At 33.8% G+C, this 18,066-nt stretch overlaps 1 protein-coding gene across 2 annotated transcripts in view; it reads left to right on the top strand.

Annotated features, from left to right (window-relative positions):
• LOC114335080 (tyrosine-protein phosphatase 69D-like) overlaps positions 1-18,066 on the top strand; it is a 729,328-nt gene that overhangs the window by 640,076 nt on the left and 71,186 nt on the right. For both annotated transcript variants that reach the window (XM_050654333.1, XM_050654334.1), the window contains one exon: positions 10,141-10,275. In XM_050654333.1, coding sequence (XP_050510290.1) covers positions 10,141-10,275 — 135 coding nt within the window. The remainder of the gene's footprint in view (positions 1-10,140; positions 10,276-18,066) is intronic.

Here is an 18,066-nt window from a genome sequence, read left to right as displayed (position 1 = left end):
TGGCGCGCATACGGGTAATCATCATCATAGTCATTAACATCTTAGTAGATGTGTTGTGGTTCATAATTGGGCTTCAGCAGCTCGGACAGTTTGATTGATAATATTTCTCCACTGGTCGCGGTCATCAGTCACATGTATTGCCTCAGTATACTGTTTGTTGAGAAGCTTTTTAGTATTGTCCGCCCATCGCTGTGGAGATCTTCCGCGTTGGCGTTGAGTCTGAGGCCTTCCTTGGACCACCAACCGCTCCATTTTGTGATCACTTCGATGGATATGACCAAAGAACTTTAAAATTCTAGAGTAAACGGTACTGGAGAGATGCTGATCCGGTTTAATTTCATCCAGAACCGAGATATTTGTAGGCGAGCCGTCCATGGAATTCGAAGCAGGCGTCTCCATGTCCACATTTCAAAGGCATCTATCTATACGTCGTCTATCTGATTCTTTGACTGTCCATGTCTCGCATGCATAGTAAAATGTGGAAAAGACCAGAGTTGAAACGAGTCTCTTTTTGTTTGTCATAGTAATGTGACGATCACGCCAGACCCCGTTTAGTTCACTCATTGCTGCTCTTGCTAGTTGCATGCGTCTTCTAATTTCGGATTCACAACTGCCTGTGTTGTTAACTAGAGCTCCAAGATATATCATAGATGAGACTACCTCGCATCCCGCAATAGTTTGGGTTTCAGGAAACTGTTGTTGGCGATCAATAATTATGATTTTGGTTTTGTTGTAGTTAACCATGAGTCCAAATTTAGCACTTTCTACCTAGAGTCTTTTTAATAATTAAGTAATTTCTTCTGGAGTAGAGGCTAGAAGTGTAGTCTCGTCTGCGAAACGCAAGTTAGATATCTTAACACCACCTAGGTTTACTCCTCCCTCCCAACCATCCAAGACTCTGAGCATTATGAACTCCGAATAGATGTTAAATAACAAGGGAGATAAAACGCATCCTTGGCGTACTCCCTTCTCCAAAGTGCATTTGTCAGACAGGTATCCGTCCATTCGAATATATGCCAGGTTATCTTGGTACAGTTTGTTAATAAGGTGAGTCAAGTGTTTAGGTACACCCATTGTCGTCAATATGTTCCATAGTTTGTCCCATCTAACATTATCAAAGGCCTTTGTATAATCGACGAAACATATAAATCCCATAAACATATAAATATTACCCGCATGCACGCCGATGGTGAATATAAAATTCTTAGTTGTATGTCAAAAAATGCGCAATAACAACCTCTTAAAACCTGCAAAATTTTATTTGCATATCTCGACTGGTTTTTAGAGCAATAAATAAATCGTCAGTTTTTAAGAAAAAATTCAACATCCCGTATATCGGAAACGAAGCATTTGCGGGCATATGTTTATAAGCAAACGGTCAATATTTTTTTATGCAGAATTATTCTTTAAAATTTATCGCACTTATTTAGAAACACCCTGTATTAATGTTTGCCATACGCTGCCCATCCTAAAGCTATTCTTCTAGATAATTCGCATGTTTGGTTGTCTCTACTTATTTGTATGTCGTGGCCCAGATAGATGTATGTGTGAACTGTTCGGATATGGCAGTTTTCTAGTGTCAGTGGTCCGCTAGGTACTAAATGGGTCATCATTTTAGTTTTCCCAAAGTTTATTTCCAACCCTACTTTTTGAGAAACTCATTGTAGTTCTTGCAGCATTTCGTGGGCGTCCTTTAAGTCGTCGGTTATTACAACTATATCATCTGCAAATCGTAGGTGGTTCAGCCTTTCGCCATCGACATTCAAACCTCTGTTTTCCCATTCTAACATTTGGAATGCATGCTGCATTACGGCATTGAATAGTTTTGGTGACATGTTTTCTCCTTGTCTAACTCCCCTTTTTAGTTTTGTTTTTTGAGTTTGGGTATAGAGGTTTATTGATGTTGTGGCATTTGCATATATATGTTGAATAATGTTGGAATATCGGTAGTCAATTCTACAATCTCTCAAAGCTCTTAAGATGGTTACCATTTCGATAGTGTCAAAGGCTTTTTCGTAAGTGCAAACTAAGAGACGTGTTCAAGGAAGACATCCCAATAAAGCTAAAAAAAGAAGCATTTAACCAGTGCGTACTTCCGGTGCTTACTTATGGAGCTGAAATACTGACATTGACTAAAACATCAATAAGAAAATTACAAGTAGCACAACGAAAAATGGAAAGATCCATGCTTGGCCTAACTTTGAGAGACACAATACGAAATGATGAGTTACGGCGAAGAACTGGAGTGGAAGACAGCATAAAGAGCATTACGAAGTTGAAGTGGAAATGGTCAGGACACGTCGCAAGACAGAGAGACAACAGATAGACAAGGAAAATCTTAGAGTGGCGGCCAAGGGCGGACAAACGAAGTCGTGGAAGACCACCTACCAGATGGACCGACGATATTAAGAGAATAGCGACAAACTGGATTGCAGCTGCCCAGGACAGAGAAGGGTGGAGACATCTTGAGGAGGCCTATGTCCGACAGTGGACAAATTTGGCTGTGTGATGATGATGATGATGATGATGATGTATTAATGAAGAACATGGCTAGTTGTTAAAGTACCTAACTTTTTTATTATTCAACATAAGCGAATGAGTCAAAAAACAGAATGTTAAGAAAACCTGAGGCTATAGTTGGGTTTTAATTTCAATATTTTATAAATGCTAGAATATTCCACAGGGTGTGGTGAACTTTGAGAATAAAACACAGTTTGATTGGTACACCCTGTCGGATAATTTACCTGTCTAGCAACAATTTTATTACAGCGATATTGTTAAAAGATAAGGCTATAAAATATTAAAAAATCACTTAAATCGGACAACAGCTTTAGGAAATTCAAGACATCAAAAATTGCCCATTTTGTGGGTTGGCCGTTTTTTGTGCCGGTCAGTGTAGGTAAGTAAAGACTATCTATAACTATAAAAAAACTTGTGTAACATATGATTGAATAATATAATTTTAAAAACTATGATACGTTACATCACCCAATGCATACTAACTAATAGGAATATTTGTTGAAATGTCAAAATAATGAGAATTTCAATAAAAAAGTTGGTCATCACAAAATATAGTGGTAATGAAAACAAAAACAAAATTAACATAAAATATGAAGTCCACCTTGATTCATTACGGCTCTACATCTGTCGTTCATAGGCAAAAAATGCGATTGTTGCTATCCTGCTGAGGTACGTTTGTCCATTCTTCTATCAAACGCTCTCGCAAACGAAACGGCGTTTATATGTTGCCCATATGTGGAGTAATTCTTCGCTGAAGTATGTCTTATGCATGGTCGGTGGGATTCATGTCGGGGGATTGTGCTGGCAAAGGGAACATATCAATACCGTCGTTGGTAAGCCAGTCTGTCACTGCGCGTGTGACATGTGAACGAACATTATCATGCATGAGGTGGAAGTTTGGACCAACCGCACTAGCAAACGGTACCACCTCTGTATGTGTAAACGTCCTGGACATGTTTTAAACGTTCTGCATTTCCAGATCGTCCTTACCCTCTTACTCGTCGAGAATCTGGATGTAATCCAAATCTAGATTCGTCGTAGAATAAAGCTATAGCCCAATCATCTGCAGTTCGTTGTCTTCTAGAAGTTAACACGAAAAATCGGTCTTGAGCTGCAGTTGTAGCGCAATCAGGTCATACATTCCCATACGCTTAGCTACATTAGTTTGCCGCATGACACAATGAAGAAGGCTTACAGACTTGTTGATCTCATCCAAAGTTAAATGAAGTCGTTCCACGATAAAAAACAATATCTACAATACACTAACTAAACAAGAACTTTATATCATGAAAAAAATCGAAACTAGCAGAATATTTCATCATCATCAATGGTGCTACAGCCCTATGAAAGAGCCTCGACCTTCCCAAGTCTATTACGCCAGTCAGTCCTATCCATTGACAACCGTTGCCAGTTTGCTGCGCCTATTTTTCTCCCATCCTCATCCACACCATCCTTCTATCTGAGTTTTGGCCTACCCCTATTTTTACTTCCCACAGGTTGTGACATAAGGATTCTTCTAAGAGGGTTGTTCTGCTGTGATATTGCGTCTTCCTATTCTTATAAGAGATACTACGTCTTTACCACCAAATATATGTTTATATCTGTGGTATACCTCCTAGTTGTACCTCCTCCCCCAAACACCATTTTCACAGATGCCACCAACTACTCATCTCAGGATCCTTCGTTCAAAAATAAGCAGGAGGTTTTCATCTGTCTTGGAGATGGTCTATCTCTCCGATCCGTATGTTAAATATCCACCTTATACTGATTGTATAAGGGTTTTATATATGGTTATTTTTGTTTTTGACTTAAGTTTCTGCCTCTCATATGTCTACTCAGTCCAAAATAGCATTTGTTTGCTAGGATTATCCTTCGGTAACCTATTGGCCGATGTTTCTGGCTGTATTGTTTTCTTGTTGATGCCATCATCTTAGTTTTGTCTTCGTTTACTTGCAGACCCATATTCTTTGAGGCATTTGAGAAGGTGGTATACATTTCTTCTAGCTTGCGTGTTGTGCGGGCCGCTAGGTTCACGTCATCTGCATATGCCAAAATTTCGGATGATTTATTAAAATATTTCTGCAATACCCGAATATTTACTGCAGTATATTATCTATAGTTTTTCCTCTCCTGTTAAAAACTTTGTCAAAAAATATTGGTTATCATTTTTGCCGTCATTTTTCACTAACAAAAATGTACAAGATGAGCAACTGTACAAATTCAATTGGATTTCAACGACCACGTGAATTTATTTTTATAGCGGGCTGAAAAGTTCGTAGGCTAACATAGAAAGACCTTTTTGAAGTTATACTTCTTTAGGCACGAGGGTCATTCCCTGGCGCATGCGTACACCGACAGTATGGTATTAGTCGCTACATCTTTTAAGTTATGTAGCGCAAATAAGGTGTGCGTGAAAAGAATATATTATTAGTGTTTTTAGTAAATATATTTATTATAATTTTTATGTCTGTGGATTTGTCTTCCTCCTAATAAGTATTATTGAAAATGTTTATTTTCAATTAATGTATCTGTCACCGTGATTGTAATTATGTCGAGAGGTCCCCTGGTCCACCTAGGGATCGAGAGGTCCCTGTTCAAATCCGGACAAAGGCATATGTTTTTTTTTAATTTTTGGTATTCTTTTGGTTCTTTTTAAAATTAGTTTAATATTTACATACAATACAAAAAAACTGTTTAAAGTAGATAGGTATATTGATTTCGTTGAAATCATAATATGAAGGTAGATTATATTATAATAGAAGTATAACTTGTTACGTGCGTACAAAGTTCACACACATCCTTTTTTTTTGATAAAATTTGATTTAATTTTGCAATAGTTAGCAATTTTGCAAAAATTGACAAAATTACTAACTATTTGGTAATTATTAACTATTTAGTAATTATTCTTTTGCCAATTTTACTAAATTGTCAAAATTATTTACTAAAATCACTAGCCAGTTGTGTCTGAGTTTAGCGAACCGACTATACCTTTGAGGGTGATACAACGATTATGGCGGTCATACAGCTTTTCAATACCATTTTTATAATACAATTTGTCTTTAGCCTCAAAATAAACCTAAGTTTCGGCTATTAACTCTTCATTGGTGCTAAATTTCTCTCCAGCGAGCATTCTATTGAGGTCAGCTAACAGGTAGTAGTCGCCGGGAGCCATATCTGGCGAATACGGTGGCTGCGGAGGCAATTCGAAGCCCAATTCATAAAATTTTGCCATTATTTTCATTAATTTGTTACACGGTACGTAGTCTTGATGAAACAGCACTTTATTTTTCTTCAAATTTTTAAGCGATTTCCTTCTTTAAACGCTCCAATAACGCAATTTAATAGTCGCTCTTAATGGTTTTTTTCTTTTCAAGATAGTCGATGAATATTATATTATGCGCATCCCAAAATACTGATACCATAACCTTGTCAGTCGACTGTTGCGTCTTTCCATGCTTTGGAGTCGGTTCATCATGTGCAGTCCACTCGGCAGATTGTCGATTGCACTCTGGTGTGAAATGATAAAGCCATGTTTCATCCATTGTATATCGACGCAAAAATTCGGTTTTATTACGATTGAATAGCTTCAAATACTTCTCAGAAACACCAATTTGTTGTTGTTTTTGATCGGTTGTGAGCTCTCGCGGCACCCACTTTGCACAGAGCTTTCGCATACCCAAATATTCATGCACAATATATCCATCACGTTTCATTCATATTTTTACAGTATCATTTTTCTCAAACAACTGCACTTTATGGTCATCCAAAATTATTTTGTGGACTTTTTTGATGTTTTCATCGGTATCAGCTTTTTTGGGGCGTCCACTGCATGCATCGTCCTCGGTGCTTATTTCGCCTCGTTTAAACTTAGCAAACCATTTCTCAACGGTTGACTTTCCTGGTGCAGACTCTGAATATTGTTTATCAAGCCAAGCTTTGGCTTCAAAATTATTTTTTTCGACAAAAAGCAATCAATTATTAAGGTACGAAATTCCTTTTATTTTTTTTTAAACTAACATAAGTTGCTTCACTTAAAATGCTACATCTTTTAAACTAATAGTTCGACAGCTGTCAAATTTAAAAACGCATTTTTTGAATGTTGGGGCTGACTACAAATCATATGAATTTAATACCAGTAGCGCCATCTATGTGTCAGCCTACGAACTTTTCAGCCCGCCGATTAAACAGGGTAGCGAGAAAGTATGGAAATACGGTCATTTTTCGGAAACCGCTTGAACGATTGTCATAAATTTTGGTGGGTAAGGGTATTCTAATACGGCCGATATTATAGTGGTAATTACATTGTTGTCAAATCGTCCGTTTTTCTGTAAATCTAATGAACTTTCTTATTTTAAATGGAACACCCTATATATTTTTTGCGTTTTGAAGTCCTTAAGAAATACTGATTATTTTTCATGTTATATTCTCTATACCTAAATACCATAATTTCGGAGCTATTACTACATTTATTAAAAAATTTTTTTTAACAAATTATACAAATTTATTTTTTTGGAGCGGGCAGATATTATTTTAGGTTCTTTGGGTCATTGGGAACAAAAAAAGTATTTTCTAATTTTCCTCAAAAGTTAATCGTTTCCGAGTTATAAACATATTAAATCTGAAAAAAATCGAAAAATGACGATTTTCTGGGTTCAAAACCATAAGTAAAAAATATTATTTTTGAAACTATGAAGCACCTAAATTTAAGTTCAAACCTTATTTTATCAGATGCCGATACGTGATTTGGTCTTATTTCATTCTAAATTATTATTTTTCGTTGCCAATGATCCAAAGAATCTAAAATAATGTTTACCTGGGCCGAAAAAATTGATTTTTATAAATTAATTGTTCATTTTTTTTTTAATAAATGTAGCAATAACTCCGAAATTATGGAATTAAGGTATAGGGAATATAACATGAAAAATAATCAGTATTTCTTAAGGACTTCAAAACGCAAAAAATATACAGGGTGTTCTATTTAAAATAAGAAAGTTCATTAGATTTCCAGAAAAACGGAAGATTTGACAACAATGTAACTACCACTATAATATCGGCCGCATTGGGAAACCCCTAGCCACCAAAATTTATAAAAATCGTTCCAGCGGTTTCTGAGAAATCACCGTGTTTCCATACTTTCTTGCTACCCTGAATAAAGACAGTTAAGATTTAATTTGTTTCAGAGACCACCACCCTGTTTACAGTTTTAACCTCTTGGTATAATCAGAGGTAAGACCCCATTTTAACAGTCCCTGTTTCAGCGGTTCTCGATTCCACCGACCCTTTTCAGCAGTCCCCGGTTCAGCGGTACCCATTTCAGCAGTCCCCGTTTCGGCGGTTCTCGATTCCACCGACCCGTTTCAGCGGCTCTGCAGCGGTTCTGCAGCATGCCGTTTGAGAGGCATCGTTCAGGAAAATGAGTAAAAACAGGACCCTCTTGGGGACAGTAGTTTTAACAATAAAAAATGAACATATAAAATTATTTTTTCTTTTTTTATATGCATTTTTTCATCAGCTTTTCATTGAGCCTACATACAAGCACGGAACATAAAAAATATCTAAGTTATTCTAATTGTTTATAAGCTAAAAAGTCAGGTCTTTTTCAAACAGTTTTTTTAATAACAATTTCAATAAAATGTTAAAATTTTTTTAATACGTCTTAAAATTAGTCTCAAATAATCGACTGCGATCTGCTAAATATCTCACAGAGTCACTGTAGGGCAAGAACAGTTGTATAAACAATTGCTCTCTGGGATAAACAAATTGAATAACTTATAAACTATTTCGTCGATCTGGTTGAAATTTAGCACACTTAAATAACTGATTAATTGTCATAATTTAAAGTCATTAAATTTTACGTCATTGTGCAAAAAATAAAGTTATTAATATTTATAATTTACTGCAAAAATGAGGGTTTTTTGCAATTATCTCGGTCAATTGTTTATATATTACAATATGCTTACCACCAAATAAAAGAACTTTTTAAGATCTACATTTATTTGAAACATTTTTCTCTAAAATGTACAAGAAACGTTTTATAGTCAAAAAACTGCTTTTCTCATTCTTTGCAATTATTTAAAAAAAAGCAAAAACGGCTGTACTTCTTCACGGAATTATCATCAGTTATCCCTCATCTAACGTTTAAAACTTTGAAAACCCTGTAGAACATTTCTACCTGAAATCGATGATTTTTTTCCCTATTAACTGGGGTATATACCAGATACTTAGATATTACCTGTATATTTTCAACCAAGAATTGGTTAAAATAATATCCTACAATAAAACTAATTACTTATCATTGTCATATTATTATTTTCTTATTGAGACCGCTCTATTGGGGACCGCGTTTATGGGGACCGCTGAATCGGGCACCGCTGAATCGGGGTACCGCTGAAACGGGGACCGCTGTATTGAGACCGCTCAATCGGGGACCGCGCTTATGGGGACCGCTGAATAGGGGTGAAACCATAATCAGAACAGCCTGTGGTGTGCTCTGTATTTAAACTAAATTTAACTGTCAAGTAAGCAAAGTAAGATATATTTTGCAGCTTAAAGGTAAAGCTGGTTGTCGGTGCTGTGGAAAATGTCCAATATTATCAAATTACACTTATACTTGCAGCTACTACTTGACTAGATATATCGCTTAAAGGTCTTCCCCGTTTTCGGTTAATTGAAAGAGTTGACTTTATGAGGGCTTCACCAACTTTCATCGTAAAGTGTAGAAGGTCCATGATATCTTTTTGTGGAATTTGTACTTCTCTGTCTTACCGGTATTTCGTTTTCGCAATCATTTGTCATAACCAACACATCCTTCTATGTCGGACCGTTTTTCTAGCTCTTCTAGCAATTATATCTCCATTAAATATTTTTTTGGAGGCATTTTACTCTTTAAATAAAAGTAACACTTAGTAACATTTTGGGTACAATTGTGCCCATTGAATTTGGGGTAAACTTATCTATTAGACAAAGTAAAATTTCAATAATGTGTGTGTGTGAGAGATCCTGGCATCAGACAAAATCTATTTGCCACAAAACATGTAAATTCTTAATTACATTAAATGTCTTCATGTTGTCTATTTCTAAACTATACCGCTATTTTTGAATTTCTGATAAAATTAATGATGGAATCTAGTATCGATTTATCTGAGGAAGAAAGGAGAGCTGTAATATTGAGCGGCAATGGACACTCGTGATGAATTAGTTCTTGATAAAGAATTGAAGAAGATTGAGAGTTCAAAGAACATTCTAGAAATATATGATTTAGATCACCAAAATTTCAATAATATATTCACAATTAGTAAGAAGTGAAACTACTTTCAATATTGCACTGAAATATAAACCGCGATTAACTTTTATTCAAACTGATATTTGAAGAAACAAGTACATTTACCTCTTACCAACAATGTAATTGCCGCCATATTGCTTTTGACATTAATTTTCTTTTAGAATAAAACCAACAATGCGCTACCTGGGTGCAAAACGCATAAGTGTAGTACTTATAGAATATGAATTTCTTTAAACTAGTTTAAGTTACATAATCCTCTAGAATTATATATGCATTAAAATTAATGGGTACAATTGTACCCGACATGACTTAAAAGGGTTAATTCCATTTATTTCTAGGGCTACCGACAACGAAAAGCATATATAGCCACACAAGGACCGAAAGCTAATACCTTAACAGATTTCTGGATGATGATCTGGCAGAAAAACGTAAGGGATATAATAATGTTGGCAAATATATACGAGAACGGCAAGGTAAGTGTAATTTATCACAGATCGTACCTATTCTACTGTTATTAGTATTGAAAAATGAATGTGTCCATCATTTTACATATCTCAGTTTTGATATTTTGTTTGATATTATATAAATTTTCATTATTAATGCGACGACTAAATGGTTATTCTACTCGCTGTAGGGTCGTGGAGTTGGAATGTATAGGTTTCTGTATTTGGAAATGACGTGCACTCTATTTTTCATCTTACTGGAGGCTGAACGAGTTTTACAGTATTTAATAAATACCCCAATATATGAGTAAAACCACAAAATGCATTAATACTTACATAATATACAGAGTGTTCCGAAAAGATTGGTCATAAATTATACCACAGATTCTGGGGACAAAAATAGGTTGATTGAGCCTAACTTACCTTAGTACAAATGTGCACACAAAAAATGTTACAGCCCTTTGAAGTTACAAAATTAAAATTAATTTTTTCCAATATATCGAAAACTATTAAAGACATTTTATTGAAAATCAACATGTGGTTTTCTTATGGTAGTTTCATGTTAACAAAAATTTAAGTGAAATTTATGCACCCCATAAAAATTTTATGGGGTTTGTTCCCTTAAACCCCCTAAACGGGTAGGGGAGGGGTTTAAGGGAACAAAACCCCATACAAGTCTTATAGCCACTTTACACGATGCAAGTAATTGCGAAATTTATTGCACAAGTTCTTGCAGCAAGAACTTCTGCAATAAGTTGCAACTAGCTTTCTGCAATAAAGTGATTACACGGTGCAAGTAATTATATAAACTGACATGAAATGGACAGAAACTTTGACATACCATAAATTTTAGGTTATGTTGTTTTTATAAATTAAAAATGTAATTTTTTGAGTAGAGTTATCAGATATATTAAATTAAAAATGTTAGATTATAATTTGAGAAAATTATAATATGTATTATGTATAACAAAATCAATTAACACCTAATACAAGTATACCTATAATACGACATTATTCATTTACAAAAGGAAACAAGTTGTTAAATACAAAAGAAATAGAAAATAGTTTCTTTAATCCCTATGTTGCATAATTAAAGTTATCCACCAGAATTATGTTATCTGTGAAGCGTGAAATTGGTAAAAAATTCCTCTAGTTTTGTCAAAAATTGTTTAGTTTGAAATTTACAATGACAGAATGTCAAAACAAACAGTGTAGCCTTAAAAGTTACTAAAAATATAACCAAATTGCAGAAAAACTTGCATGAAAAATAGGACATGTTCTATTTAGCTGCAACTACTTGCAGCAAGAAATTGCTGCAAGAAGTTGCAGCTTTTCTGTGCAATTCGCGTATGACACGATGCAATTTCTATTGCTGCAAGAAATTGTGCAATAAATTTCGCAATTACTTGCATCATGTAAAGTGGCTATTATGGGTAGGGGTCGACAAGACAAGAATTCTTGTCTTGACAACAACTTCTTGTCTTGTCTTGAAAAAAAAATCAAGAAATTTAAAAAAATCTTGTCTTGACGTTTTCTTGATATCTTGTATCTTGTCTTGACTCAAGAAATTTCAATATCTTGAAATTTCTTGATTACCCGGTCCGGTGATCCACCGGCGACCTTTTTATTGCGTTGCGTAATAACACGGCCTCCATTGTTACTGGGGAGAGTCTCCGATCTGCATTTGTTTCCTGACGAAAGCAAAATTAATATATAGTTGCATGCTTAAAATAAGCAATTTGTATGTTTCGCACATATTCTAAACTTAGCTGTCCAGGATTTCATAAAAAATTTTGAACCAAGTCGAAACAGTTTAGACATCGAAAAAGACTTTGATTATTTGGAGAACAAGACCGAAGTAGAAAATGATATATTAGATACTGCTTTAGGTTTCAACTCTTCTGTAAGTAAAATTAAATATATATCGGTTTTAGAACGTTTTTCGATCGAACGTTGTCTGATGTCTAACTTCCACGTCTTTCTATCATCCCATTGGCCATCTCTAAGATCCTTTGTACTCATTGCTTTTGTTATCCCTTCTTTCCATGTATTTTTGGGTCTTCCTCGTTTTTTGCGGTTTGGTGGTACCCACTGCATAATCTTTTGGGCAATCTTGTGTCTTCCATTCTTTGAACATGACCCACATCAACTGTTTCTTCTCAATGTCTGTTATTAAGTAACCATTTATTCCAATTCGTCGTCTTACTTCCTCATTTCAAACTCTTTCCCTGCGGCACATACCTAACGATCTTCTAAACACATCCATTTCTACAGCTTCTAATTTTTTTCTGTTGTTCTCGGTTATTCTCCAAATTTCTCCTCCGTAAAGTAGGTTGCTTTTAATCAGTGATTCATAGATATTGTATTTTTGCTTTATTCCTATTTCGGAGCTCCAGAGTATTCCATTTAGGCAGCCAATTGTTCTTCTAGCCAGTGGCGGATCCAGAAATTTTGTTTGGGGAGGGGCCATGGGTCTTGAGAATGATTTAATTACATATCTCTGATGCAAGGTCACTTAGTCTTACCAACCCTAGGATACGTGGGTCTACAATTATGGGGGGGGGTCATGACCCCCCCGTGACACACCCCTGGATCCGCCACTGCTTCTAGCTTGTGTTACTCTTTTCTTTATTTCCTCATTGTCCTTTCCTGTTCTATCGAAAATTACTCCCAGGTATATGTATTCACTACAGCATGTGATTTTTTCATTATTCTCTAGTTCGATATTGGTTAACGCAGCTGATATGAGTAGGTATTTAGTTTTTTCCACATTAATTTCCAAGCCCCTCTGTTCATATTCCTCCTTTAGTTTTCTTGCCATATACTCTAAACTCTAGATCGTCGTAAAATTAAATACCCTGTAAAAAAAAATAAAAAAACTCGGGTCAAATGCAACTTAACAGTGCTGACAATCTTGGAAGTAGTGAATAGTGAAATTGAAAAATACTTAAATGAGCCTAGATCAGAAGATTCTGAGAATATACTTGATTGCTGGAGAAGACACGAAAATACCTACCCGTCATTACCGAAAATAGCCAAGGATTTTCTCAGAACGCCAGCAACGTCTGTACTTGCGGAAAGACTATTTTTAAGAGCAGCTTTAGCAATAAATAAGCCAAGTGTTATCTGCCCTAATTCATAGCTTATCAATTTCGATTTAAAAATGTGCTAAATTTGATATTTAAAATAAAATTTAGTTTGAAATTTTATTTTTAACAGGATTAAGTAAGTATCATTAATTCTGATTTTTAATTTAAAATTTTGTAAATCGTTCTAGGAAAAAAGTGTTCAATAAATTCAAATATGTTATGTTATGTTAACATAGTGTTATCTTTTTCACAAATAAATACATTTTTTCTACAACCGTGTTAAAAATGCAACTTTTAGCACTCCATATGAGCGTTAAAAATGCTACTTTAAAGCACTAGTACTTTAAAATTTTCAAGGCACTGCAGTTAAGAGGAAACAGTAGCAATCAACAGGTGGCGAAAACGCGTTCCAAGATTGCGGCTGTAATTATGAATATTTTTTCGAGATATTTGGCACACGTATTCGTAATATAATAAAGAATGGCGGTACAGAGCCCAATTTGAAAAATATATTATTATGTGGAAATTACTCTGTAATTAAATACAATATTAAAAAAACGAGCCTGTACCGCCATTAAGAAGCACAACAAAATACACTTTCTTCAAATAAATTTTTTTATCCGATGCCTAGATTTTGTGTCATTTTGGAACTACTAATGAAATAAAAAAATAAAGTAATTCCAAAATGACACAAAATCTAGGCATCGGATAAAAAAGTTTATTTGAAGAAAGTGTATTTTTTTGTTCTTCTTAATGGCGGTACAGGCTCGTTTTTTTAATATTGTATTTAATTACAGAGCAATTTCCACATATTAATATATTTTTCAAATTGGGCTCTGTACCGCCATTCTTTATTATATTACGAATACGTGTGCCAAATATTTCGAAAAAATATTCAAAATTACAGCCGCAATCTTGGAACGCGTTTTTGCTACCTGTTGATCGCTACTGTATCACCTTAATATTAATGTTAATAAATGAAATGTAAATATTTTGACGTTTCACAATTTGACAATTCACTTTTAAGGTGATACAGTAGCGATCAACAGGTAGTAAAAACGCGTTCCAAGATTGCGGCTGTAATTTTGAATATTTTTTCGAAATATTTGGCACACGTATTCGTAATATAATAAAGAATGGCGGTACAGAGCCCAATTTGAAAAATATATTAATATGTGGAAATTGCTCTGTAATTAAATACAATATTAAAAAAACGAGCCTGTACCGCCATTAAGAAGAACAAAAAAATACACTTTCTTCAAATAAACTTTTTTATCCGATGCCTAGATTTTGTGTCATTTTGGAATTACTTTATTTTTTTATTTCATTAGTTGTTCCAAAATGACACAAAATCTAGGCATCGGATAAAAAAATTTATTTGAAGAAAGTGTATTTTGTTGTGCTTCTTAATGGCGGTACAGGCTCGTTTTTTTAATATTGTATTTAATTACAGAGTAATTTCCACATAATAATATATTTTTCAAATTGGGCTCTGTACCGCCATTCTTTATTATATTACGAATACGTGTGCCAAATATCTCGAAAAAATATTCATAATTACAGCCGCAATCTTGGAACGCGTTTTCGCCACCTGTTGATCGCTACTGTTTCCTCTTAATAGTACAACTTGCGCAATTTGAAAAAGGTGGTTTAATAGTTATTTATGATATAGGTGTACACGTTTAAGGCACGCATATGAAAGTTTGCAGAATGAGCGAAGGAAATGTATATGAATTCACATGAGTGCCTTAAAAATGTAATTTTTAACACGTATATCATTCGCTTCGCTCATTCTGCAAACTTTCACATGCGTGCCTTAAAATTGTACTTTTAACACTTATATCATAAGTAACTATTATAGTTTACATTATTAGTCAAGATATTTCAAGATTTCTTGTTTTCTTGACAAGAAATCTTGGTACTGACATAAAATGACTTCTTGTCTTGACAAGATCTTGAAATTTTCAAGAAGTTGGCGACCCCTATTTATGGGGTGTACAAATTTCACTGTTGTTTTTTTTGACGTTCCTGCCATAAGAATGCCACATGTCCATTTTCAACAAGAAATCTCTAAGAGTTTGTCGTCGATATATGAAAAAAATCGATTTTAATTTTGTAACTTCTAAAGGTTGTACAGTCGGAAAAATGAAAACATACCCATGAACGATCACATCAATGACATATTTTGCATTTACTGTTTTTTTCCATAAATAACAAACGAGAGAGATAGATTATTAATAATCTGAATAATATATGTGATTGATGTGATCGTTCATGGGTATTCTTTCATTTTTCCGACTGTAACTGTTTTTGTGTTTTTGTGTGCACTATTATAAATATATAGGTAAGTGAGGTTCAATCAACCTATTTTTGACCCCAGAATCTGTGGTATAATTTATGACCAATCTTTTCGAAATACCCTGTATATTCCTTGAAATTGATCTTGGGTCGTAAGATTCTTCACATTTTCCTTTTTTATTAACCTGTCTTGAGAAAAATGTCTTTGATCTGTATTGTCAACCTCTTGGCTAACCCCTCTTTTTTCTGATCCCGAATAACTATTGAGTAGACTGTAGACAGGATGACAAAGCAGCAGCCCCCGATAATATTATACAAGCAGATCTAGTCAAACTTATGGATGACGAATCAATACCAATAATCACAAAGACACTCAACATATGAAAAAACACTGGAAAATTACGAACAGAATAGCTGAATTCTGAGTTTATTGCACTTCCCAAAAACTAAGAGAAAAAAAAGCATTAGTCGAGGAAATGAAGCATTTTGACTCGCAATTTTTTCGTCCAGCATGGATTTACTTGAAATTTTCACAGAAGTTAGGGAATAGTCCAAGGATCATTTTCTATATCATGCTGCTGTACGCTAAAGCCTTGGGGGTAGTTGCCACCCCATCTCGGGGGTGGGAATTTTTTATTACATTTTAACCATGTAAATCGATGTAAAAAAGGATTTTAAGAAAAAAATGTTTTTTAAATTTTCTTCGTAGAACTAATATTTTTCGAGTCATTCGTGGTTGAAAGTAACAGTTTTTCGACGGAAAAATCGACTTTTTTAGAGGGTTTTTTAGAATAACTCGAAAAATATGCATTTAATCAAAGAAACTTTAGATGTCAAAATTGTATCTTTTAGTAACATAAACGAAAATGTTTTTCTATAATAATTTTACGACCAACAAACCGATATACGGCATGTTAAAGGTTAGCTTTTTTCGTCAATGCATAATTTGAAATAATCAAAGCCAAATACATAACGGGAAAAATTTTTGAAAGCATTTTTCCAGGAAAACTTAGATGATGTTTTTTCAAGCATACAATAAGATCTTTCAAAAAATAATAATAAAAAGTTTCTAGTATAAAAATTGAGAAAATTATGATCAAAAAAAAATCGGTACCTATTTTTCTCTACGAAAATAACGGTGAAAACAACCCCTAACTACCCTTGTAACTTAAAATTGGTCTTCGCCTTTCTGTAATTCCTTTTATATTTATATTATCAATACACCCAAGAAGTTTGACCTATTTAAAAGGCTTAATTTTAGAAAAATTGGAGTTTAAAGGAAAATTGATTTTTTGCAATTTTTCATTTTTTAACATTTTCTTCAAAATATCTGCGAAAATACTGGAGATACGAAAAAAATCATAGACGACTAAATTGTAGCTCTCTTAATATTTAAAATATGCATAAATAAAATATTATGCATAGATTTTCATTACAGTGAACAGTTAGCGAGATATAACTGTTAAAAACATCTATTTACGAGCAAACATCCCCTTATTCGCGCCCTTTAAACCTACCTCAATTAAAAATTAAGGGATCTTACGGAATTTAATTTAAACAGTCTTATTACTTTTCAAAAATCCTACAAAACTGTTATTGAAAAAACTTTTTATCGCCAAAAATAAAGGAGCTATGTTCATAAAACTAATTTTTTTTTTCGAAAAATTCGAATAGTCCCCTTATAGAGCATTTTCAATGTACCTATATATAATACCACAGAGCCGGTTCGTATACTGGATGATTAAAAAACTATTTGTATGTGTATTATTATATATTTGTAAATTCGTATTTTTGTGTAAATATGTAAATGTTTTTGTAATTTTTTTATTCTACTTTTTTTTCTGTATATATCTATTAAATTTTCTCCTTATAAAAATTGCAATGTTATTAAGGGTGGTTTTTAAGAGTTGAAATATTATGATATTATGTCCTAAAGCATACAATAATCATTATTTAACCAGTCAAAACCAAATTTTACCTATATTAAATTTTACAATGTTTTTATATAATTTTTAAAAATAAGGGTAGTTTACACCCCTAAAAATAATCAACGCCATTGAGCATGATATAGAATATGAATTACAGGGTAAGATGATCCTAACCGCAAATTTTTATGTAAATTGATGCAAGCCGAAATTATTATTTTAGGATAATAGTCCAGGGCGGATCTGTTTTGAGATGGACGTTGAGAGGTGACTCAAATTTTTTTGCAAAAATTGCTTGAAAATAAATCAAGTAATAATATTTGAGTTATCCTCCCTCTCAAAAAGGTCAGGAACATTGTTTAAATAATCAAAATGTCAAGAATTGAAGGAAAAATTCGATTTTTTTCTTCGTTTTTTGATTATAACTTTAAAAGTGTTCATTTCCGAGAAAAGTTGTTCTGACATAAAAGTTGCATAATTCAATTTACTACAATATAGAATTGGTTAAA

This window comes from Diabrotica virgifera, chromosome 6, assembly GCF_917563875.1.
Source record: "Diabrotica virgifera virgifera chromosome 6, PGI_DIABVI_V3a".
NCBI lineage: Eukaryota > Metazoa > Arthropoda > Insecta > Coleoptera > Chrysomelidae > Diabrotica > Diabrotica virgifera.
This window is presented reverse-complemented; position numbering and strand designations above follow the sequence as displayed.